This window comes from Culex quinquefasciatus, chromosome 2, assembly GCF_015732765.1.
Source record: "Culex quinquefasciatus strain JHB chromosome 2, VPISU_Cqui_1.0_pri_paternal, whole genome shotgun sequence".
Classification (NCBI taxonomy): domain Eukaryota; kingdom Metazoa; phylum Arthropoda; class Insecta; order Diptera; family Culicidae; genus Culex; species Culex quinquefasciatus.
In genome coordinates this window covers 192,464,387-192,488,370 of record NC_051862.1, presented here as the reverse complement: position 1 = coordinate 192,488,370, position 23,984 = coordinate 192,464,387, and the positions used below count along the sequence as shown (strand labels likewise).

Below are 23,984 nucleotides of genomic sequence, written 5' to 3'. Positions count from 1 at the left end.
CGCATTGAGCGCACGCAAGTGATGATGATTTATGAATGGGGGGATGCGATTTTCCTCTGCAACGGTTGGGGAGCAATTCTCTGAAATGAGTATGCCTATGAAATATACCTAATGTTGTTTTTTTGGTCAAAATATTAAAGCTGTTTAAGCTAATTATTTCTTTTAGGGTTTGAAGAAATTAATTAGGGAAAAAACATAAATGAAATATGCCTTTGAATGGATAAAATGCATTTTTCAAACAATGAAACAGCAAAGGCAATATGAGCAGTGCTGACATTTATCAGACAAAAGTGGATGAACTTAGTTTTGATAACATTTTCCTAAGCAAAGAAGGTAATGCAGACTCGAGCATGGGTAAATAACAAGGGAAATGCGTAATAATACCTTTCTCTGGTATCAATACCAAATTTTGGTATTCCTGGACCCTTTAAAATTTGTCTTAAGGATTATGCAAGAGCAAAATGTGGTATCATACCAATTTAAGGTATTGTTTTGATATTGCAAAATTGCAGAATTTGTCAATGATCGAACACCACATTTTGGTATTCTTTTGGTATTACAGTATTTTATCAAATTCCTCTGCAACTATGGGAAAATTTGGACAAATTTTGACAAAATAATTAATTTTGCGCTAAAATGATGTCTCAAAGCGAATGCTTTCATTCAAAACCGGAAATTTCAAACTTGATTTTAAACATTTTTGATATACCCCCTACAGAAATGACTTGAAATTGTGGAAAATTTTGTAAGTCAGGATGGCACATTTTGATATTATTATATTGAATATTGAAAGGTTTCATCAATTTTCTCTGAAACTATGGGAAATTTGTTAAAAAAATTTTACGAGTTAATTAATTTTGCGCTAAAATGACTTGAAACCCAAAAATGTTAAAGATGATTTTAAAAATTAGTGTGATATACCCACTTATGTTTTTTTTCAAAAACGTTGAAATATCTCTAAGTCGGGATAACCAAATACTTTTAAAAACGAGTCAATCGACAGATTAATGAATTTTGGTGAATTTCAATTCAGTTTCATTTTAATAATACTTATTTTTCAATCTTGTTATTTTTCAGAAGCTTCAAGAACTTCAAGCACAGGCCGTTCATCAATGACAAATGCATTCGGTGTGGTGAAGAATATCACTAATAACAACATGGAATCATCAGGTGAGTAGATTTGGCTGTTGCATATGAATAATTTCCGTTTTTTTCACTAACTGCAACTGCTGCACTAAAAATGGTATGAAAATACCAAATTTTGGTATTACTTGTTCAAATACCAGCGACCATAATGTGCTCTTGGTTGCCCAGTAATAGATGGTAAAATACCATGAAATCATACCAAAATCATGTATGTGAAAGACCACAGAAATACCAAAATATGATTTTCCAAGGGCGCGGGAATACCTAATAATAAAACCATGGCAATACCAAGTTTTCGTATTCAAGCAATGTTCAAAAATCCAGAAGACCTCAACTTGGTATTGAAATGGTTCTATTTTGAGGCATTATTTTACCCTTGGAATAACATGGTTTGGTATTGTTGTGCCCTTACACATACAAGATTTTGGTATGATTTCATGGTATTTTACCATCTATTACTGGGCAACCAAGGGTACATTTTGGTCGCTGTTATTTGCCCAAGTAGGGTAGGGTAGTCATCAATGAGACACTTTTGGTTTTCAACTTTCAACGATTTTTGTATTTTTTTCATCAGCATGTTTTAATGAGCTTTTTGTTGCATTTTCTTTCTTTTAATGTGTTCTAACATTGATCAAAATATGAGATCTATCCGACCTCTACAGCCAGAGCTATCCAACTGTCTCATTGTAGACGCACTTGGCAGGAACAATGAGACAGGTGGGGAACAATGAGACACTCTACGAAAATCAATACTTTTCTAGTAAAACATCATGTTTTTGTATTGTCCCATAACAGGTGACTTACCATGAACATTTTAAAGCAATTTTGTCAACTTGAAACTTTAATTAACAAAAGTTATACTAAAAAGTAAATAAATTTAGTAAAATCCATTTTTGTATACCAAATAACTTTATGTTTTTGGCTAAATGAAGTCAAAACTCAATAAATATGCCAAAAATCACTTCCAATTCATGTTTTGAAAGATTTCCCTAGATTTTGAAAAGTTTAATGAAGAAAAATCAAAGTGTCTCATTGTTACCCATGGGCTGAAAAGAGTGGGGAACAATGAGACAGCCCTGGATTCTGGGTATATTCTTTATTTTGGTCAAATATAATGAAAGGCCATTGTAGCCCAACTCATGCCCTATGAAATGACGAAAGAAATTTGGAGAAATATTAGTTTTTGTGTTATTGGCAGCCTATGAGCGAAAATTTAATTTTCAGTCATAATTTACTTTTACACCCCAAAATCAAACATTTATGAATAACTTTGCAAGGGAGCGTCCACAACCAAAGCCACTATTGTGGCAGAAGTTTATCCAGTAGACACACCTTTCCCCAAATTATGAGCCTGATTGGTTGAAACTACGACTTGTGAGAGCCATTTTATCATAGTTCCCCGTGTCTCATTGATGACTACTCTACCCTAATACCAAAATTTGGTATTCCCGTGTTATTTACCCCTGCTCGGGGAGAACTAATATTATTTCATGAAAAAAATCGTCATCGTGTGTTGAATTTTTAAGATTTCATAGAAAAATAATGATTTTCTTAAAACTGGCTCTTGAAAAATGCACTTGTAGGGTACTATTCTTAACAATTTGTAAAAGGAATTTTGGGAAAATTTTGTCTCGGAAGAAAAATGTTGGAAAAATGTATATCTTCGAACCAAAAAAAGTGACTTTGAGAATTCCATAGTCGTCTCCTTTTAAGTATATCTCAGAATTGAGACAGAATTACTCCCACGGTGTTCTACCCTGCGAGGGTCATCGTAACGCGACGCATATCTACGAAAACAGTCCCTCCAGCAGGTGAATCGAAACGCAGAGGAAAAAGCGCATGATCTTAAACTTTAGTCAAACGGACGTGGTGATCTGTTCCACCACCTGGATGGGCCGCGTCGGCCGGCAAAAATTGACCCCGTTGGTGGTGGTCCAGTGGCAGTGGTTCCAGTGGTGGCAATCGCCCGCGCCCGTACCGCCACCCCGCTGGTGTCCTCCGTTGGCGAGGCCCTCGGGCACGCTGCGGCTGCGGGATGGGTTGTGCTGCAGGCCGTTGGTGCAGAAGTACTGCGATGACGTGGTGCCGGGCCCGGCCGCGGCCGATGGCGGTCGACGCAGGGAGTCACGCTGGTGGGAGGGGGTCGGGTTGTGGATCTCGCACCTGGAAAGAGAGAGCAGAGCAGAGAGTGAAATGGACGTTTGAGATGAGCGGGTAAACGTTGAGCTTTTTGGCTTAAGTCGGTAAACGCCTGGATTTAGACACCTGCGTTATAGTGGTTATGAATGAACTTTTTCAAAGTTTAACAAAGCATCCCAGTGTGAAATGGAAGACCCGATCAGTATGACCGTTGACTAGCGTAGGACTGATGTAAGGGATCGGGCGTTACATTTCTCAAAAGGGTTTTGCTCTGCCCATAATTGAAAATTCGGCTATTATGCCAAATCAAGTATTCCGAGAAAAACGCGTTTTAGTGTTTGTGACAAAATCTCCGTCAAGGCAATTTCCCATAAGAGTGGCATAACGTCATGATTCGAATTCCCGGACGCTTCGAAACCCGGACACTTCATTTTGTTTTATCAATTATTTGGATATAAGTTCGCATTATGAATGCCAAAACTGTGTTATTTGATGAACTCCAACATCAACTTTCAATTAAGGTTTGTTTGAACGCTGTAGTTAATGCCAAAACAATTAAATACAATATAATTATAAGTTTACCAAAAATGCGAAACATTTCACTTGAAATATTTCATAGACGTTCGAAGCACCGGGAAGGCAAAGCAGAAATTTATGGTTACGATTTCCTTAAATTCTAGCAAATTTTTATATAAACTATCGATTGTTTTGATGTTAACAGCTTATTTGAGACCTAAAGAATGCCATTCACTAACATTTCAGTCCAAATTTGTGCGATTCATAAGTAAAATCGAGTGTCCGGAATTCGAAGCAAAAGTGTCCGGATTTCGAATCAGCCTTTATCAGTGTCCGGGATTCGAAGCACAACAATTCATCTTAATTTTGAAATTCTGATGAAAAATTGTTTTAAAAGAAATATTTTGCATGCGTTTTCTTGAAACTGACTGTTTTTTACATCCTGGTGATATTTCTACATTTCCAACTTATTACATGATTTTTTGCCAGCTATAACAAAAATGATATGCTACTAAGTGTCCGGATTTCGAATCATGACGTTATTAGCCGTTTGGTTTTTCGCATCGGCAGCCAAGTCTAAGCACTATTTCAGTAAAATTCAAGTTCCAGAAGATGCGTTGAAACATCCATTGAAACATTTAAACATTCTTTCCAAACAATGCACAACATGGTCTAGCCTTATCGAACCTGCCCTTTATCTCGAAAACCCGAGTGGCAATGTTCTCGCATAATTCGCCCATCAACGGCAGAATTTTCCCTTGTCATCGTCGTCGGCCTACTAAGAGGGGGTTCGCATGCTTTTCCTTGCGAAAGTTGCCTTCAACGCAGCGAAGCCAGGCCGAAATCGCCTGCTAAGCTTCATGTAGGGAGTTGAGGACATTGGCGCGACGTTGTTGCTGTTATTTGGATGGTATGCTTAAGACTGTAATCATTTCTGTGTTCTAGGAAATGGATGGAAAGGATTACACGCGGGGTGTTTGAACGTGGGATTTAGATAAAGAGTTCAACATAATTTCACTAGAAATTTATTTGATCATTAATTTGTTTGAAGATTATTCTTTAAAAATATAAAACTTAATAAAGAATAAGATTAAAAACTTATTAAAGGTTGATGCAGAACCCCTGCTTGAAACTAAACATTCTAGGGAAATTATGTTTGTTTTTAAAGTAAACACGACGACGCGGAAACTAATCCTACCTGGAGTAGCATCTGCTCGGCGGGTATTCGCCCGGATACTGGGGCAGATGACTAGAGGTCGCTCCCTGCTGTTGATGCTGCTGGTGCTGCTGATGCTGATGATACCCGTGGTGAACCCGTGGCTCCTCGTCGTTACCCATCATCGGAGTCTGGAAGGCAAACGAAAGGCTCTTGTGGAGCCGCCCGTTGGCGCTACTCTGGCAGTACGGACTGTGATAGTTGTAACCGGTGGTCGTTCCGCCACCTCCTCCCCCATCGGCTAGTGCCATCGAGCTGTGGAACATTCCCGGGCCACCGTTCATGAATTGAGTCGAGAGGCACCGTTGCTGGGGCAGTTGATGCTGCTGCTGCAGCAGGTGGTGGTGGTGCTGTGCCCGATGTCCACCGGGGAACGTTCCGGCGGTGGAGGCCGCCGCGGCTCCACCGCTACTGGACAGGTTGGTGGCGTGGGTGTTGGTGTTGTTGGAGGTGGTGGTAGCGTTGGGATACCACTGATTGTTAAAACGCTGCGACGAGAAGCTTCGGTTGAGCACATGCTGACAGTCGCTTGACGAGGTCGGTGCCGTGCACCGTGATGTAATGGATCTGCCAAAGGGGAACAGATAGAGCAGAAGAAGGTCGTTACGGTGATGTAAGGAGATTTGCTAATTGGTGTGCTGGGAGCTTAGCAAGGACGTGTTAGAACGTTATACAATTGCCTCTGTTCATTTCCGGTTGACCAGTTTAATTGGGTACTGTGCACGCTGATTTGTACACATTTCATGCAGATATTGTTCTATGAGATACTGGTTAAAAAACGAGACCCAACTCCCAAAACTCACCCATTCGCCGAATACTTCATGTTCTTCCCGTCCGGATGGCCCACGAAGAACAGAATAATCGCCGAGATGGCAGCACTGGCTGCACAGATGTAGTACCCGGCGCGCCCATACCGGTGGGAAGAATCGTTCAGGAAGGCGCACAGTGGCACCCCGAACAGCACCGGCAGTGATTCCGCACTCTTGATGAAGCCCCAAGCCTTGGAGAAGTACTTGCCGCGGATCCGCTCGATGGCCAGCATCTTCAGTGTGTACCGGTAGCCACCGAGACCGAGCCCGTAGGCCCACGCCGAGAAGCACAGGCCCCGGTAGTCGGCCACCGCCGACAGCACCAGCAGCGACAGAGACACCAACGTAACACAGCCCTGGGGGCGAGAGTTGAATGATTGTTTCATAAAATTTGTGATGAAACACTAGCATCGTACCTGGCAAACATATTGACGAGATATTCGGATCTTCTTGAAGGACACCTCCAGCGTTTTGTTGATGGACGACCCGCTGAACACGATCCCCAGCGCAATCGAAAGCCCGAGGAAGGTCTGGAGCAGGACCAGGTCCTGCATGTCGTATCCTTCGGCAAATCCGTGAAGAGACTGTGAAAAGCATGGTAAGAATTGAATTATAAAATGATAAAAATGTCTTTAGTCAAACATAATTTTGAGACCAGCAATTTTCAAGTATTGTAAAATTTTTATTCTTATGAAAATACTTTTTTACCGATTACAAAGGTTCAGGTTTGCCAAAATTAAATAATATCGGCGAGTGTTATTTAGCACGACGAAATATTTAAATATTTCGTACATTATTATCTCAGAATAAAAGAAGGTTCTAATAAACATTATCAAAAACAGAATTTTAACATAATTCCAATTATCACGTTCGGTATCGAAAATATAGGTCATTGAAGGTTGTGTCCAAATCGTCAAAATACCAATTTTTATGTCCAGTTTCTATAACCATGAAGTTTGGTATCGAAATTTCTGAAATTCGCATAAGGCTTTCTAGTCAGAAATCTACTTTCACATTCAAAGTATGTTTACATGGCAGCTGGACGTTTGTTTGCATCAGATTTTCTATATCTTTCTAGCAATTTTTTTGTCAGGCAACGTCAAGCTGTTTTTTTTACTAAACGCCCGACAAGTCAGCCAACATACTTCGCAGAGCTGTGACGGCTCGAGCAGCTCATTGTTTGCATCAGGACACTGTGACGAGAAGTTCGTCATTTTTGGGTTAAATTATATTTTTTTCATTGAGCCTAGAAAGCCTTATGGATCGGTAAATGTCCCTTAACAACCCTTTTGGATGAAAAGAACATTACTTTTTTCTTTAAAAAAATACAATTTGTCTTTTTTCAATCTCAGAAAAAATATGAAAGTTTAATATTTTGATAACCCTTTTGAAAATAAAAAAAAAACTTCAAAAACATTTTTTTCTAACTAGAATGCGTCGTGAAATGCTCAAACATCCCTAAAAAAAATAACTTCATCAAAACAACTTGAGCAAAGATGATTTTTAAAATGATTGCTATAGGTTTTCTTGAAAAGAATTTACAAAAATAAAATCCGCTGAAAAACAATCTGTTTAAAATAAGATCAACATGAGTATGATTTTTATTTATTTCTCCAAATTTTCAAGCGATTTTTTTTAAGGATGAGGAAACTTAGAGAGCAAATTGCAGTTCAGATCAAATTTGACAACTTTTGACCTATGGATCACAAAAAAATTAAAAAAAAACTTGACAAAAAAAACAAATCAAATTTTTTTTTCCTGGTTAAGATTGCTCAAATTATTCAATTTTTTGTCAAAATCGAGATTTTTGCTCCAAGGTGTGGATTATGTTTCAATCAACGTTGTTAAACGCTAAGGTTTATAATTTCATCGTTTTCGATATAAAATTATTTATTGGCGATCAGAAACGATACCTCATTTTAAATGAACTTCTATTACAGAAATCTTTTAAAATTTCAATCGAAATTACAAAAAAAAAAAATTGTTTTAATCGAGCCAGTCTAAAAGTAACGTCATGATTCGAATTCCCGGACGCTTCGAAACCCGGACACTTCAACTTGTTTTATCAATTATTTGGATATAAGTTCGCATTATGAATGTCAAAACTGTGTTATTTGATGAATTCTAACATCAACTTTCATTTAAAGTTAATGCTGTAGTTAATGTCAAAACAATAAAATAAAATTATAAGTTTACCAAAAATGCGAAATATTTCAACGGAAATATTTCATAGGCGTCCAAAGCACCGGGAAGGCAAAGCAGAAATTTATGTTTTTGATTTCCTTAAATTTTAGCAAATTTTTATATAAACTATCGATTGTTTTGATGTTAATAGCTTATTTGTGACCTAAAGAATGCCATTCACTAACATTTCAGTCCAAATTTGTGAGATTCATAAACAAAATCGAGTGTCCGGAATTCGAAGCAAAAGTGTCCGGATTTCGAATCAGCTTTTAACAGTGTCTGGGATTCGAAGCAAAGCAAGTAATTTTATTTTTCAAATTCTGATGAAAAATTGTTAGAAAAGACATATTTTGCATGCATTCTCTTAAAACTGACTGTTTATACTAAATCCTGATGATATTTCTACATTTCCAACTCATTACATGATTTTTTGCCAGCTATAACAAAAATAATATGGTACTAAGTGTCCGGATTTCGAATCATGACGTTATAAGGACATAAACCTTAAATAAATTTTATTTTTAAATATGGGTTTCAAAAGAGGCGTAATTTGAGTATTTATTTTAAAATACTTGAATTTTCATTATTTCCAATGAGATCTTAATTTCGTGTAGATCTTTACTGTACTAAATTTTTGAGTGCTACCTACATACTCAACCCATACAGTTTTTTAATTTTTTTTCTCAAATTAGCATTTTCACTACCAAACGTCATAAAAATGTTCATATATTCCCAAAATATCTCTCCAAAAGTTGTGTGTTTGTATTTGTACGTACATAGTTTAAACAATCAAGGTTTTTTTTTGCTTTTAAATTGGTGTTGATCTCTTTTAACCTTGAATTAACAAAGTAATACGTAATGAAAAAAAAAAAATGAAAAATAAATGGCATTTACGATTGTTGAATTGAATTAAGTAACATGTAAAATATATTTCTGCAAGTTTCTTCTGAGAAATTTTATGCAACCGTTCACGAACGAAATCGACTCGCCGTGGGAAACAATTCCGTCGCGAAGCAATAAATGAGTTCATTCAGGGATCGGGGGACAACAAAGCCCGGAACAAATGGCGAAATACGGTGCTAATGAGATTTTCCGCGATTTAACCAATAACAGCGGAAGCGTACTTTTCCGCTCCCGCGAGCTGGCTGGGATAATCTTTGAATAAGCTTAAAATTGAAATTGAAATAAATTCAAGGATTAGGTGAACCAACGGTTATGGCTAAATCTGCGAGGTCGGGGTCATAACGCGTGTACGGGCGTACCTACTTTTTTGTGCGCACTTTCATATCTGGACGCCACATTTTTTAATGGGAAAGTGTGATGATGATCGTGAAGTGAAAATGGCTGCGATAACGAGCATAATCCCTCGCGTGAAATAGGTCAAGTGATGAAAAGCTATTAAACTTTTTTTTATCTTCGAGCTCGCACATCGATGTTCCGGCGTGATGAAGCCCGTTACTGTACGAGGTGGTTGTAAATCTAAGATTACTTTTTTTTGCGCTTGCGGTAGGACGAGCTAATTACATTGATTTATGAAGCCAATTAAGAAGTGTTTTAGTTATTTCCAGCTGGATGATGAAAGTAGTAATGTGTGGGGATGGATTTACATGATTTGTGTTTTGTTGATGGACATTGAAATATTAAATTTATGGAAACCAATATTCAAGTTGAAGTTCATTGATTTATTCTTAAAGAGTAAATTTAATTTTTTTTATTGCTTTGAACTTTTTGATTTGATTTTTATCGAGTTTTTAAATACAAATCTATTCAAAACATTGAGCAGTTTCTTCAAAATTCAATTTCCAGGCAATTCTCACCCTCCCAAAGTTCCCCAAAAAATAAATATACCCAAAAAAACTCCCTAGCAAAAATCGAGGCCCTCGTGTCGCTTTCCGTGGCAGGTTTAATTTTCAGCCAAGTCACCAGATTCCACCATTTCATCAATCATCGTCTCACCCCTCGAGAGCCCTCATGTGTCAACATTCCGGCAGCGTTGGCGTTATCGAAGTTGAAAAGACCCCCCAAGCTTGCCTTCACCCCCCTCCCCTCTATTTGGCATTGTGAAAGACACTTGACGGAACAAGCAAGGATACGAACGAGGGGTGGGCTTCGCTTGCTAAACTGACAGCTTTCGAGGGGGTCGTCCATGAACTTAAATACTTGAATAAAAAATATTTTCAATGTTTTTTTTTTTAACTTCTATTTTTTAATGTGTTTTTGAAGTGTTTTTTTTTCTATAAAATTACTTCTACGTAGTTCAAGAACACTCCCCAAAAAGTGTACATGTTCGCTTATTATCGCCTCGAGTGTAATCTTGGGAATCATCCAACTTCCGGCAACGAGATTGGCACATGCCGTCCGGTGGACAGTTGCCGAACAGCAGTTGCTCAACACGAGTGCAAAAAAAAGTGATTGAAAATTGTATTGAGGTTATGTGCTCAACGTGATACGTACCAGGAAGAAGATGGGCGAGTAGATGCCGAACGCAGCAACGGCCGCCGAAATCGACAGCATCCGCACCGAGGGCAGCTTCAGCGGGCTAAAGTCCAGGAACGGGGGCTTCGGCGTGCGGACGTGGGTCTTCTTTTCCTTCACCTGCGGAGGGGAGCGGGGAAAATCGAATGAAAATGGGAGAAAAAAATGGTTCAGTAAATTCATGAGGATATTGGAGCAACAAAAAATCAGTATGATGTCGAGGGAAAATTTTGTTATTCTATCGATGTTTTGTCGTTCAAGTAAGGTGAAGACTATACTCAAGGGTCAGCCATATTGGACGAGGACTTGGAAAAAGCTGTGTCTTGTCAGCTACTGATATGAATATTGAGCTTTTTTGTTGCAAACTCACGTCATGATATTTCTATTTTGGTTGGATTTAGTATTGGTATAAATTGTTTAATGAAACTTATGTTTATAATTGAATGACATTTCATTTATTTATTTCTTCCAATGTAATTTAAAAACTTGTTGAATAACTTAAAAATAGTCTACTAGCAATACGTTTATAGATAAAAAATGCTAACAATATATCATGAGCTTAAAAATTTTCCACTCGAATTCCATTTTGAAATTCCTGTTTATTTTGATTGGGCAATGTTATAACTTATTTAATGTTTAATGTTAAAAAAAACACTGAAAACTCATTTTTATATTTAAAATTGTAATTGTAATCGAAAAGTGCTTCAGTTGAATTTAAATAAAGTGCATCATATCCGAATAGTTTAAACTTAGATTTTTCTACACATTTTTGCCTTCCTCACGTTACTGAGGAAAGGCTATAAAATCACTCGAAAAATGAACTTCTCAATTAGACCTCCTAGACCTCCTAGACTTCATGTATACCTATCGACTCAGAATCAAATTCTGAGCAAATGTCTGTGTGTGTGGTGGGATGTTGATCAAAACATTGTCACTCGATTATCTCGACATTGGCTGAACCGATTTTGTCCGTTTTGGGGTCATTCGATCCGTCTTGGGGTCCCATATGTCGCTATCAAAAATTATGCAGTTTAGTTAAGTACTTCAAAAGTTATGCTAAAAAACGATTTTGACAATAGTCCGGAAGATTGTAAAAAGGGTGGTTTTTGTAAGAAACCCCGTCATGCTATACATTTTTAGAAAGGTATTTAAAAGACCTATCCAACGCGTCCAAGACATTGTAGATCTGACAAATCAAAAGTTATGAGCACTTAAGTGTTATTTATACGCTTTTTGGAGGCCAGATCTCAGATATGTTGATGAAAACGTTGTCCGGATCTCTCATGCGACATATCGTTGGATAGGTATTCAAAAGAGCTTTCCTATGCGTCTAAAACATTGAAGATCTGACAACCCTATCAAAAGTTATAAGCACTTAAGTGTTATTTGCGCACTTTTTCGAGGCCGGATCTCAGATATTTTTATGGAAACGTTGTCTGGATCGCTCATGCGACTTATCGCAGGCTGGGAATTCAAAAGACCTTTCTAACGCGTTTAAAACATTGAAGATCTGACAACCCTATCAAAAGTTATAAGCACTTAAGTGTTATTTAAGCACTTTTTGCATTTTGGATAGCACCCTTTAAATGTGAGGAAGGCACCAACCACCTAAGGGTGGATTAAGTAACGTTTTTATTTTGAATTTAAAAAATAATTATTTATTATTATGATGCCAATCTTCAATTGCTGAGATTCGGCCTGCGATTTAATCAAAATAAAAAAAAGATTTCTTAGTGTGCTTGCCCTTTGGTTTAAACATACGATATCTCAGAAAAATAAAATCCGATTTTTACTTATTAATTTTGCTTTAGAATAAAACTAGAAAACTTTTTAATTTAAGCAGCTTCGGAAACCTTATAACCGCAATGCTCCATGTAATGCTAAAATATGGTTATGGCAAACCAATCATACAAGTTCAAAGCAATTCAGGAACGACTTAGCCGTAACTTAGTAATCAATACATTGGTGTTGTCCAGCATAACTTACGAGGACATCCAGCGTTCATAAATAGCCCATACGCCTATTAATTTCACCGTCCAGCTGAGTTTGCCAAAAGTACATAAATGAATTCCATCATAATAACATTGGTTTTGTTCCGGAGCGTTTTGGGGTTTATGGGAACCCCGTTCCGATTTCAATGCCGTTTTTATTGCATTGTTTATGAACAGTTTCCCGGCGGATCGTAAAATTAATTTGCTCGTAAGCCATTTTGTGGCATTGCCCGTTGACCACTCCGAGCAAAGCCACACCATGGTCACCAAAATATTCTCGGAACACACAATTATTAGCCCCAGCCTCTGGCGTCATGATACACAGGAACAGGACACGTGTGGCACGTTCTGGCGAAATTATGACACCGGAACGAGGACACACCGCGTGCCAGCCAGGTGGAAAACAATTTTCAAAACCACCACGCGATGGCGCACCAGCCAGGTTGATTGAAAATTTGCCCCATTATACAGACAAAGTTTTGTCGGCTCGCACACGTGGAAATTGACTGTGGAATCCGTTTGTCGGTTTGTCGGAATTGACAACGTGCTTTTGGGGGTGTGTATTTTGGTGAAATGGAAGCGCATGAAAGTTAGACAGGTTGAGCAAACCGCGTTGGCAATTTTCGAATAACATTTCCGCTCCAATTGAGCGTGAAAACGAACTTCCAATTACTGCGTTGGAGTTAATTCTAATGGAAAATATTGTGATTAGTGGCTGTTGGATACGGATTTAGGAATTCGTCACATATTCGTTTGTCGTTTCTAAACAAGTTGTTTCACCGAAGACCGTGTTGACCATACACAGCAAAACAAGTAGTAATTCCTCGATGTAAAAATTGCATTATTTCATGATGTTTTATGTTATATTACACGCAGAATTATGTAGTCCATCAGTATTGGAAACCTTCTTTACCGAATTGTCATGCTCATTTAATTCCACAGGTTTGAATTTTGTTTGCGTGTGCAGATTTTTTTTCGTGCAGTGTGGTCTGTGGATGAATATTAAATATGTTTTCTCACAAAGGTGATGAGCATGCTTTTTTTCTTTGCAATTCCATCTGCAACATCCATCTCTATGAAATCGGCTGATTTCGATATTTTTTTTATTATTTTACTCATACTTTGTGGAAGCCTTCTTTATGACTAAATAAGCCATTTTGTGCCATTTGTTCACGCATACAAGTCTGCTTACAATTTTGGCAGCTGTTCATATAAAAATGGTACGAAAATATTTGAAAATCTTCAAGTTTTGAAAGAATTTTCTGATGGAATTGGTTAAGAAAGAAAAGCACGCGGATTTTTTTTTATTAGCTTTTTTTACAAAAAATCAATCCAATTTCAATTTGGTTTTATTGGTGAATAATCAAGATACAATAAGTTGTTTTAAGGTACATAACAGAGTTTTGGAGTTCCTTACAGCTGTGTGTTACATCATAATCCATTTTGAAACAGTTATTGCTTGTAAATAAAGGTGTCATCAAAAGTAAAAAAAAAAAAATAAAAAAAACTTACTAAAATTGCAAGGGATTTACAAAAATTCTATTTCTCAAAATCAGCATTTAAAATTTGCGAAATTTCATGATATGTTTTAGGTGACAAAAACTTATGAGCCATAAAGAAGTGTGGACAAAAATGTTGCCGAGTTATGATGTTTTTTGAATAAAAAAAAAACCTAGTAAAAAATGTTTACTACAGTTTCAAATTTGCAATCGAAAAGTACATTACAGATTTTTTGATAAAGTGCACCGTTTTCAATAAATCATGTCCATATCTGAAAAAAAAATCTAAAGGCTCAGTTTATTTTGAAAAGGTTTTCAGCAAAATCAACTTAAGTTTTCTGTAGATTTGCAAGTTTTTTTTGAAGATTTTTTTTTATTTTTTTGAATGGATTTTGTCAATAGCATTAATTATTTTAGTATACAACGATGTGGGCTGGTCATACAACTGAATTTTCTGATTGATTTGGTGTCTTCTGCAAAATTGAAGGGTATATTTAAGAATTTTCAAAATCAATTATTTTTTATTCATAAAAGTTGCAATCCAAAAAACTTTTTTTTTTTCAATAGTACCAGAGTTTTTAAATTGGTGCGAAATTTGGAACCTTAGATATTGCCTTAAAAAAAGTTTTAGAAGATATCGGTTAAAGAAATTTCAAAAACCTTTTCAATCAAATTTGCAATCGAAATTGACTGCATGTTTTATGATAAGTTGTAATTTTTTTTAGTTATAAACATTTTACGGAATTTTTTTCAAAAAAATGTTCCATTTTTTGCAGTTCGGAAATACTTATGAAGAAGAAGTGGAAAAATTCAAACAATTTCTTTTTTGTCGTGATGGTCAACTTCTTGTTGCTAAGATAAAGCCTCTAAAGTTTGATTTTTGTTTTAGAAATGAGCTTTTTTTAGTGTCATTTTATAAGTCATCATTTTTCAACTCGCGATATCTCGGAAACTCAAATCAAATCAAATCAAATTATTCGCTGTACAGCATTGCCTTGGCGTTCTCGATTGTGAGATTCCGACTCGAAACTAGGTGCCCGAAGGTTTGATTGTTGAGGCAATTGCAACCACTTTTTACACCTTAGCTTCCATCCACCCCGGGATTTGAACTGACGACCTTTGAATTGTTAGTCTAACTGCCTACAAGCGACTCTACCGAGGCAGGGACCCAGGGAGACGACACCTACATCTGGATTGAGCTATCGACCTAACTCTTTAGGTTAGACCGGGGCCAACATTTACTTCCCCGTCCGACGGAAGGCGTGATCAGAAAAATCTCGTCACGAAAAATGCCACCGGAACCGTCTGGGATCGAACCCAAGCCGACTGGGTGAGAGGAAACCACGCTTACCACTACACCACGGTTCTCGGAAACTATTAGTTCGATTTTCACAGCTTGAACATACATTTTATGTAAAATTTTCTACGCTCTTCGATACAAATTTTTTCAAAATGTTGGAATTAAGAGTAATACACTTTTGAAAGGGTTAAATACACTTAGCTTGGTCATTTTGAAATGCTGCGCCTGATTTTAAAATTTTTAATTTAATTTTATGGAAAAAGGAAACAAAATTTCACAATAGCTTACATTTTTTAAATCGACAAAAAATAACATTTTTCGAACGAAAACTTACGTCCCGGGCAGACGGTAATAACAAAATTCATGCCATTTCAATAACGAATACTGTTAAAATAACAGAAAGTGTTTTGGAATCTTCTTGAAAGAATCCATTTTTGCATAAGAGTTTAATAACTGTTTATGTTATCATAACAAAATTAGTTTTTGGTCTGATATTGCTTGAAAGCCAAAACAACTTGGGAATAACATTTTTTGTTATGGAAGAATACCTCCAACTGTAATAGGGATGATAGGATTAGCTGATAAAATAAAAAAAAAATAATAACAAAGATTTGTTCGAAGAATAACTAAAAATGTTATTAGTCTGATATTACAATAACAATCCAATAACAAAAAAATCATAACAACGAATAACAAATCTTGTTATAAATAACATCAATTGTTATTGGCCTAGTATTTTCAAATATCAAAAAATGTTATTCAAAAGCTATTTCCGTCTGCTCGGGACGTAGCAAACAGTACACATCATCAAAAAATTGTTGAGTAATTTTTGATTGCTTATTTCTCGGGTGAGTTTTCAAAAAGCCGTAAGAGCCACCGTGACTTCTGACACTAGTTTTCGTTTTTCTCCAAAATGAAACAAAATTTCATGTATCTATAGTTTGGGACACTTGAGGGAAGTGTAGATGAACAATCTCAAGCATTTTTGATATTGGTTTTTCGTAAGTAGGTCGAATACCGATGCAAAAAGGACTCTGTTTACCAATGGCTCTTACGGCTTTTTGAAAACTAATCCGAGATTTGGTTCACATCTAAAAATAAAAGAATGATTTTTTAATAGCAATTAACATAATTTCTAAAAATCAAAAAATATATTTTTTCTTTGTTAAATATTTTTCCAAGAAACATATTAAATAAAAAGTTCTGTGTCTTCGGTATCAGATTTTGCACTTTCGAAACTCCAGTGCAAAGAATGCCTTTTTTAGTTTCCTGAAACATAAATCAATTCGAAAACTTAAATATACCTTTCAAGGGAATTTTATTTTAGCATAGCATAGCATAGCATAGGTGTCTACGCGTAGTTGCTCTATTATATATTTTGGGAATTCAACTTTTGGCGATAAAAAGATATCTAGAAAAACTAGGATTTTGTTCTCCGTGTACATATTTTTTTTCTAAAACCTACAACTATGCCGAGTCATTAAATCGATAACAAAGTCCCTTCTCACGATACAGATTTTTGAATATTCACATGCCCATTATGTGTGATCGGCTAATTCCGGCTAATTTTTATAATTGAAAAATCTTAACTGTTGTGTGTGTTTATGTTTACGACATTTTAAAGAGTTTGCTTTTTTATTTGTTCAATTGCAGGTCATAATAAAAGAAAATAAAATGTGTTGAGGGTTTGATGCAGTTAATTTCCGGCTGGTGATAATTTCTTTTCGTCCCATTATCAGTAATTACAACTGTCCTCCCCTCATCCTCGAAACCCAAATATCTCAACCTTCATTCACTTGAGTGCGCAAAACAAAAACAGGAAACTCGAATTATCCCATTAATGCAGCTCCGACAGTCGCGCAAAGTCGACTGGCTTCGCCCAAAGAAAGCCTTGTTGAGGCAGGTCACGAAAATGGGCCACCGTGGCCATTTTACGAGAAAGACATTAGTAACTCGCATAAATTACAACAAAACGTGTGTCCCGTAAGGACGCGCGTCGGCTCCAGCTCGGGTAATAAAGCGCCAGCAAAAACTTGGCCAGAAAACTGTCCCACTCTTTCCTCTTCTCGAACAAAGTCGTCGTGACGCGTCCTGGATTTCGGCACCGCGGAGAACGTAAATTTTGCCAGGCAGCAAAAGATTTGAGCGCAAAAAATTGTCATCCTTAATTACCTTCTTCCGTTGGTTCTTCAGATGCAGAATCGCACGCCGCTGCGGATGGTAGAGTGAGGCCGGCCGGTACAGCAGTCCCATGAAGAAGCTGAACGAAACCAGCCCGGTGACGGCCTGCAGGCCCAAGCGCCAGCCCATCTTCCTGTGTTTTTGTTGTCGTTGTTGCAGCAGAGATTGAGTTTGGAGAGAAGAAAGTTAGAAAAGAAGGATGTTTGGAAATTAGCGATGCGATGAGATTTTCTGTTTGCACTTGCAATATAATTGCTGAAAGGATATACTGTGGAATGGGGTGAATTATAAAAAAACTAAGAATTTTGAATAACAATTTTTGTGTAGCAAGTCTTTGCATCTCAATTGAAGAAGTTTAATAGTGCTATTATTCATCAAAACAAAGATTTTTCTTTGAATCACTCCGTTAAACCCATTTTTTAATTGTTTTATCTATTTATTTATGTATAATTTTATTTAAATACTTTATTTTTGACAATATGTATTTCCTGCGTATTTTAAATAAATTCCACCCAAAGACATCACCCGGCCGGAACCAAATGAAGCATTTAGTCAACTTCAAAAATGGAACCAAAAGGGGCGGACACAGATCCGTTCCGCAAGGTTGTCCTCCGGAACGGACAGCCGGAAGGAGTGTGCAAAAGTTTCACTCGCCTTGGGGAGGTAGTGCGAGGGCCGTCAACCGTGGATGTCATCAGTTGAGTAAAAAAAAAGTTTTTCCCGCCAACAAAACGACCATTCTGCTGATTGTGGGACTCACGGTGTGTGTGTGTGTGTTTGGTGGTTACACTCTTTGGAAATGATGTCGCTTCAATATTTTGGGATAATTTATGCCACCGGGTTCTCCGGCAGCCACCATGCCCCAGGGACACGGGGCTGGTTCTGGTACGCCCACGGGGGCGTTATAAAAATGGAAAACTTATGTGCCTCAGGACCATGTGTCGGTTGAATGCAGTGGTTTTCAACGGATGGTTAAATTTTTATTTTTAGTTGCTTTTTTTCTGATTTGTAGAACCAAACATTTTTTTTACAAAAATTAAACATCAAGTCAATAAATTTCAAGAATTACTTCGGTGGCTTTAAAATATTTTAAAATATGTCAATTGTAAAATTATATTTTATAAAATTCTTTGTTTGGTTGTCACAAATGACAAACTATATATAATACCTAATACCTATGTTATTTTTTAAATTTATCATAATTAGGCCGTTGCAACAATTTCGCACATTATGATTGCAAAGATTTCGACCAAGCTTAAAATTTTATTATGCAAAAAAAAAAAAATGAAATCTGATGATTATGGCCGAGATAAAAATATTTGTTTTTTATAATAATTGAAATTTGATGGCATGATGATAAATATTTATAAAAATTTATACTTTTTAAGGAAAATGATTGAAAATTGCATTTTAAGCGATCAAACTTGTTTAAAACAATAATTACAAAACCATTACTAATTTTATTTTAGGGCTTTGCTCCTTAAAAAAGAATTACCCAACAAATCAGGGGTCAAAAAAACTCGACTTGAAATCTGAATTGCATTGAAAACTCATGTAAAATCGATTGTAACTTAAAACTTAAAAAATCAAAAGGTAATGCTAGGAGATGGTAGACTAACGCAACTTAATATTATAAATTAAAAAAAATACAAAAAAAATAATTGAAAAACATTAAATAATTAAAGAAAAGTATATCGTAAAACAAACGTTGCTCAAAATTAACTCCTGAACACATTAATTTAAAATAAATTGGTTGAAATGACCATATTCAGAGAACTCTTTCGTTGTCGATATTAAGCGGGAGGTATCAAATAATAGAACGAAAAATCAAAGCATGCTTCATGAAGGGACTGAAAAACTTGTTGGCAGCTGGAGCAATATTGATATCAAGAAGATCGACAGCCAGAGAGTCGATTGTATTACAAAATGAGTCCCAATAAACAGTTCATTTAAATGAGAGAAACTTTTTTTTATGGAAAACTTTTCTTTGCACAGTTGTCAATATTTAGAATACATATTTGTTTTGACTGGTCGAGAAGATCATTTAAAAAAATCAACAATTTTGGAATTGTATTTTTTTTAGTTGTTAATATTTTAAATTTTACCAGAAACATTTTTTTGGCAATCGGCATGTAATAAAAAATACTTTTGCAATACTGCTGTGAAACTGTCAACTTTTCCTGCCCTTCTGTATCTTTTGAAGGGAATATTTTTGAAAAGCTGAGTAAATTCTCTTTATTTTGCTTTTTTGAACTTTGTTGATACGATTCTTAGTTGCTGAGATATTGCCATGCAAGTTTTTGCCTTCCTCGCCTCACTGAGGCAAGGCTATAAAATCACTCGAAAAATGAACTTCTTAAATACGACTCCTAGATATACCTTCACGTATACCTATCGACTCAGAATCAAATTCTGAACAAATGTCTGTGGGGATGTGTGTAGACATGATTTTTTTTTCCACACGATTATCTCAGAACTGGCTGTACCGATTTTGGCCGGATCCGCCTTATTCTGTTCGTTATGGGGTCCCCTAAGACCCTATTAAATTTTATTCTGTTTAGTAAAGTACTTTTAAAGTTATGCCAAGAAAAAGTTTTTTTGTAGCTACAAAAAAGGGTGATTTTTGCATAACCTCAAAGGCCGAGTCTGTTTGCTTTTTTGACTTTTTGACCACGCGGGGGATTGGCAGCCACACCCCCTTGCATGCGTATCGCCCGGTTGCCACATCGCTTAAGCAGTGTCTGCGTCTCTTCTGGAAAAAATCTGCAATAATTATGTTGCTGCATCATTTTGTCTCGACAAAGATTTACACGAACTTTTTAGTGAAATAACTATATAGCTCATGAGACTTTTCACCTTTATTTTGAAGAGTTGGTAAAAAAAGAATTGAAAAATTGCTGTTCAAGTAAAATCAATAATTTAAAAAAAAACAGATGAAATAAAAAATTAAAAAAAATTAAAAAAAATAAAAAAAAACTCTTAAATTAATTTGTAAATACCACCTAAAATACAACATGGATGCGAGGAAGGCACCAACCACCTTAAGGTGGATTAAGTAACGTTTTAAAAACAGGAAAAATGATGTTTCTACACAGAAAAAAAATGATGGTAATATTCATCAGGAAATGGTGACAGATTTTGTGGCAAAATAAATGATAAATTTTACCCCAGAAAATGATGAATTTTCATCAGTTTTTGATGAATATTCATCAGGTTCACATTTTTACACATTTTTTATGTAATATTACTCAAATAAAGAGGTAATATTCAACCTACCAAATTTTCAACATTCCAAAATTCAACTTTTTTTTCTGTGTAAGTCTCACCCAAACAACCCACCATTTTCTAATGTCAATATCTCTGCATCTAATGATCCGATTTACAATGTTAAAATATGAAACATTCGTGAAATTTTCCGATCTTTTCGAAAAAAAACATTTTCGAATTTTTTTTTAAACAAGACAAACATTAAAAAAGGGGTAATATTGAATGTTAGGCCCTTATAAAATGTCAATCTTGATTCAAAATTTTGTTTTCGAAAAGATTGAAAAATTTCACGAATGTTTCATATTTATAAAATGTCAATATTGATTTAAAATTTTGTTTTCGAAAAGATTGAAAAATTTCACGAATGTTTCATATTTATTTTGCTTTTTTCTCTAAATTCTCTATATTTTGCTTTTTTGAACTTTGTTGATACGACCATTAGTTGCTGAGATATCGACATTAGAAAATGGTGTGTTGTTTGGGCGAGACTTAGAAAACATCAATTTTCCTGTTTTTAAACCTTTGCATGGCAATATCTCAGCAACTAAGGGTCGTATCAACAAAGTTCAAAAAAGCAAAATACAGATAATTTTCTGAGCTTTTCAAAAATATTTTTCTCAAAGGTGGGCAAACATGTTTACTTATTTTAGAAAATGAAAAACTGTGACTATTTTCAAAAAAGTTACTAGATATAGCCATAACATGAAAACGGTGCACTTTATCAAAAATTCACTTGAGTACTTTTTGATTGCAAATTCGATTTTACATCGAAAAATGAAGTTGAAAAATTTGTTCGACCATCATTTCGATTTTTTGAAAAAAATCTGTATTGATTAAAAAATTCATAACTCGGTCAAAGATTTTTTGCACAACCTGGAAATTTAAGAAAAGTTGACATTTTATGTCCTATAAAACATATAAAAAAATAAAAAATAAAAATAGTTTTTTTTTTGCAAATCAAATTTTAGTGACAAAAAGTTAAATAAAAAATCATCAAATTGTTTTTTACCGTGTATATTTTTTTCAGTGTAGTCCATATCCATACCTACAACTTTGCCCAAGACACCGAATCGATCAAAAAATTCCTTCAAAAGATACAGTTTTTTGAATTTTCATACATCATTTTTGTATGGACAGCTGCCAAATTTGTATGGAAAATTATATGGACAAACTAATGATGCAAAATGGCTTCTTGGGCATACCGAAGGCACCAAAAAAGTTTCAATCGGATTAAAAAATACGAAAAAATTGAATGACCGAAATCTGAGAGAACTGCTCTGTAGTGACAATTAAAATAAAATAATTAGTGCACATGTTTGCCCAGTTTTGAAAAAATATTTTTGAAAAGCTGAGAAAATTCTCTACATTTTGCTCTTTTGGACTTTGTTGATACGACCTTTAGTTGCTGAGATATTGCCATGCAAAGGTTTAAAAACAGGAAAATTGATGTTTTTTAAGTCTCACCCAAACAACCCACCATTTTCTCATGTCGATATCTCAGCAACTAATGGTCCGATTTTCAATGTTAATAAATGAAACATTCGTAAAATTTACCGATCTTTTCGAAAAAACTGTTTTTAAAAATTTTAAATCAAGACTAATATATCAAAAGGTCGTAATATTGAATGTTTGGTGTATTTGAAATGTTAGCCTTGATTTGAAAATTTTGAAAATATTTTTTCGAAAAGATCGGAAAATTTCACGAAAGTTTCATTTATTAACATTGAAAATCGGACCATTATTTGCTGAGATATTGACGATAGAAAATGGTGGGTTGTTTGGGTGAGACTTAGAAAACATCAATTTTCCTGCTTTTAAACCTTTGCATGGCAATATCTCAGCAACTAAAGGTCGTATCAACAAAGTCCAAAAGAGCAAAATGTAGAGAATTTTCTCAGCTTTTCAAAAATATTTTTTCAAAGCTGGGCAAACATGTGCACTAATTTTAAAAAAATGAAAAATTGCGACTTTTTTCAAGAAAGTTACTTAAAAATGGCTATAACTTTAAAACGGTGCACTATATCAAAATTTCAGTAAAGTTCTTTTTGATTGCAAATTGGATTTTACATCGAAAAATGAAGTTGAAAATGTTTTACGACGAAAATTTCGATTATTTGAAAAAATCAGTATTGATTAAAAAATTCATTACTCGGTTAATGATTTTTTGCACAACCTAGAAATTTCTGAAAAGTTGGCATTTTATGTCCTCTAAAACATATCAAAAAATAAAAATAAATAAAATTTTTTTTTTGTAAATCAAGTTTAAGTAATAAAAAGTTAAATAAAAAAATCACCAAATTTTTTTACCGTGTATTATTTTTTTCCAGTGTAGTCCATATCCATACCTACAACTTTGCCGAAGACACCAAATCGATCAAAAAATTCCTTCAAAAGATACAGATTTTTGAATTTTCATACATCATTTTTGTATGGACATCTGCCAAATTTGTATGGAAAATTATATGGGCAAACTAATGATGCAAAATGGCTTCTTTGGGCATACCGAAGGCACCAAAAAAGTTTCAGTCGGATTAAAAAATACAAAAATTAAAATTGAAGAAAAAAGACCGATTTCGTAGAGAATTGCTCAATCTATAACCAAATTCAAAATTCTGCAACAGATTTCGGATCTTTTCTAAACACCTCTGAAAATAAAATTTGCCTTCAACTTAAAAAAAAACTCGTCCTTGTTGTTGTCGGTCCCAAAGAAGTAAAAGAAAAGCAAAACAAAACTGCCCCTGCCAATGCCATATACCGTGCCGTGCCATCGTCGACGAGCGAGAATGTTTACGATAAGTATGCCACCGGAAGTTGCGATAAACTATCGCTGGCACCGAAAAACATGCCCTTCGTGATAGTCCACTTCTTCATCTTGAGCGCTTCTTCGCTGCTTTTTCCACTTACCCGACGCCCTCCTTGAGTATCACAGAGAACAGTGCCACGCCGACACCTTCGCCCGACATCGTGATCATTTCGACAAATTGTCTCCGCCGCTTGAAGTAATGGCCCAGCATCACGGCGGCCGACTCCCGGACCATCGCGGCCCCGATGCCCACAATCACTCCTGGAAAGAGAGAGGGAGAGAGAACGAACTGTAAAAGATTGTTTCCCGACAAAGGTAGGGAGGGTGGGAGGTAAAAGTTGGTCCTCGTTGTTTCTTGTTTCGTCCTTGGCTCTGCCCGCGTTAAGGTGTGTGGGTGACCCACTATGCAGCAGGGATGAAGTTGTTGGGGAATTGTTGGTGACAGAGCTTTTACGCAT

General features: G+C 35.8%; 1 protein-coding gene across 5 annotated transcripts in view; it reads right to left on the bottom strand.

Moving 5' to 3' along the window:
* Positions 1-2,584: 2,584 nt before the first annotated feature.
* The window catches only part of LOC6031873 (monocarboxylate transporter 12), a 78,250-nt gene continuing 56,850 nt past the window's right edge, over positions 2,585-23,984 (bottom strand). For all 5 annotated transcript variants that reach the window (XM_038255225.1, XM_038255223.1, XM_038255226.1 and 2 more), the window contains 7 exons: positions 23,628-23,787; positions 17,448-17,589; positions 10,465-10,605; positions 6,243-6,410; positions 5,821-6,182; positions 5,000-5,584; positions 2,585-3,309 (listed from right to left, as the gene is read on the bottom strand). In XM_038255225.1, coding sequence (XP_038111153.1) covers positions 3,003-3,309; positions 5,000-5,584; positions 5,821-6,182; positions 6,243-6,410; positions 10,465-10,605; positions 17,448-17,589; positions 23,628-23,787 — 1,865 coding nt within the window. In that variant the 3' untranslated portion in view covers positions 2,585-3,002. The remainder of the gene's footprint in view (positions 3,310-4,999; positions 5,585-5,820; positions 6,183-6,242; positions 6,411-10,464; positions 10,606-17,447; positions 17,590-23,627; positions 23,788-23,984) is intronic.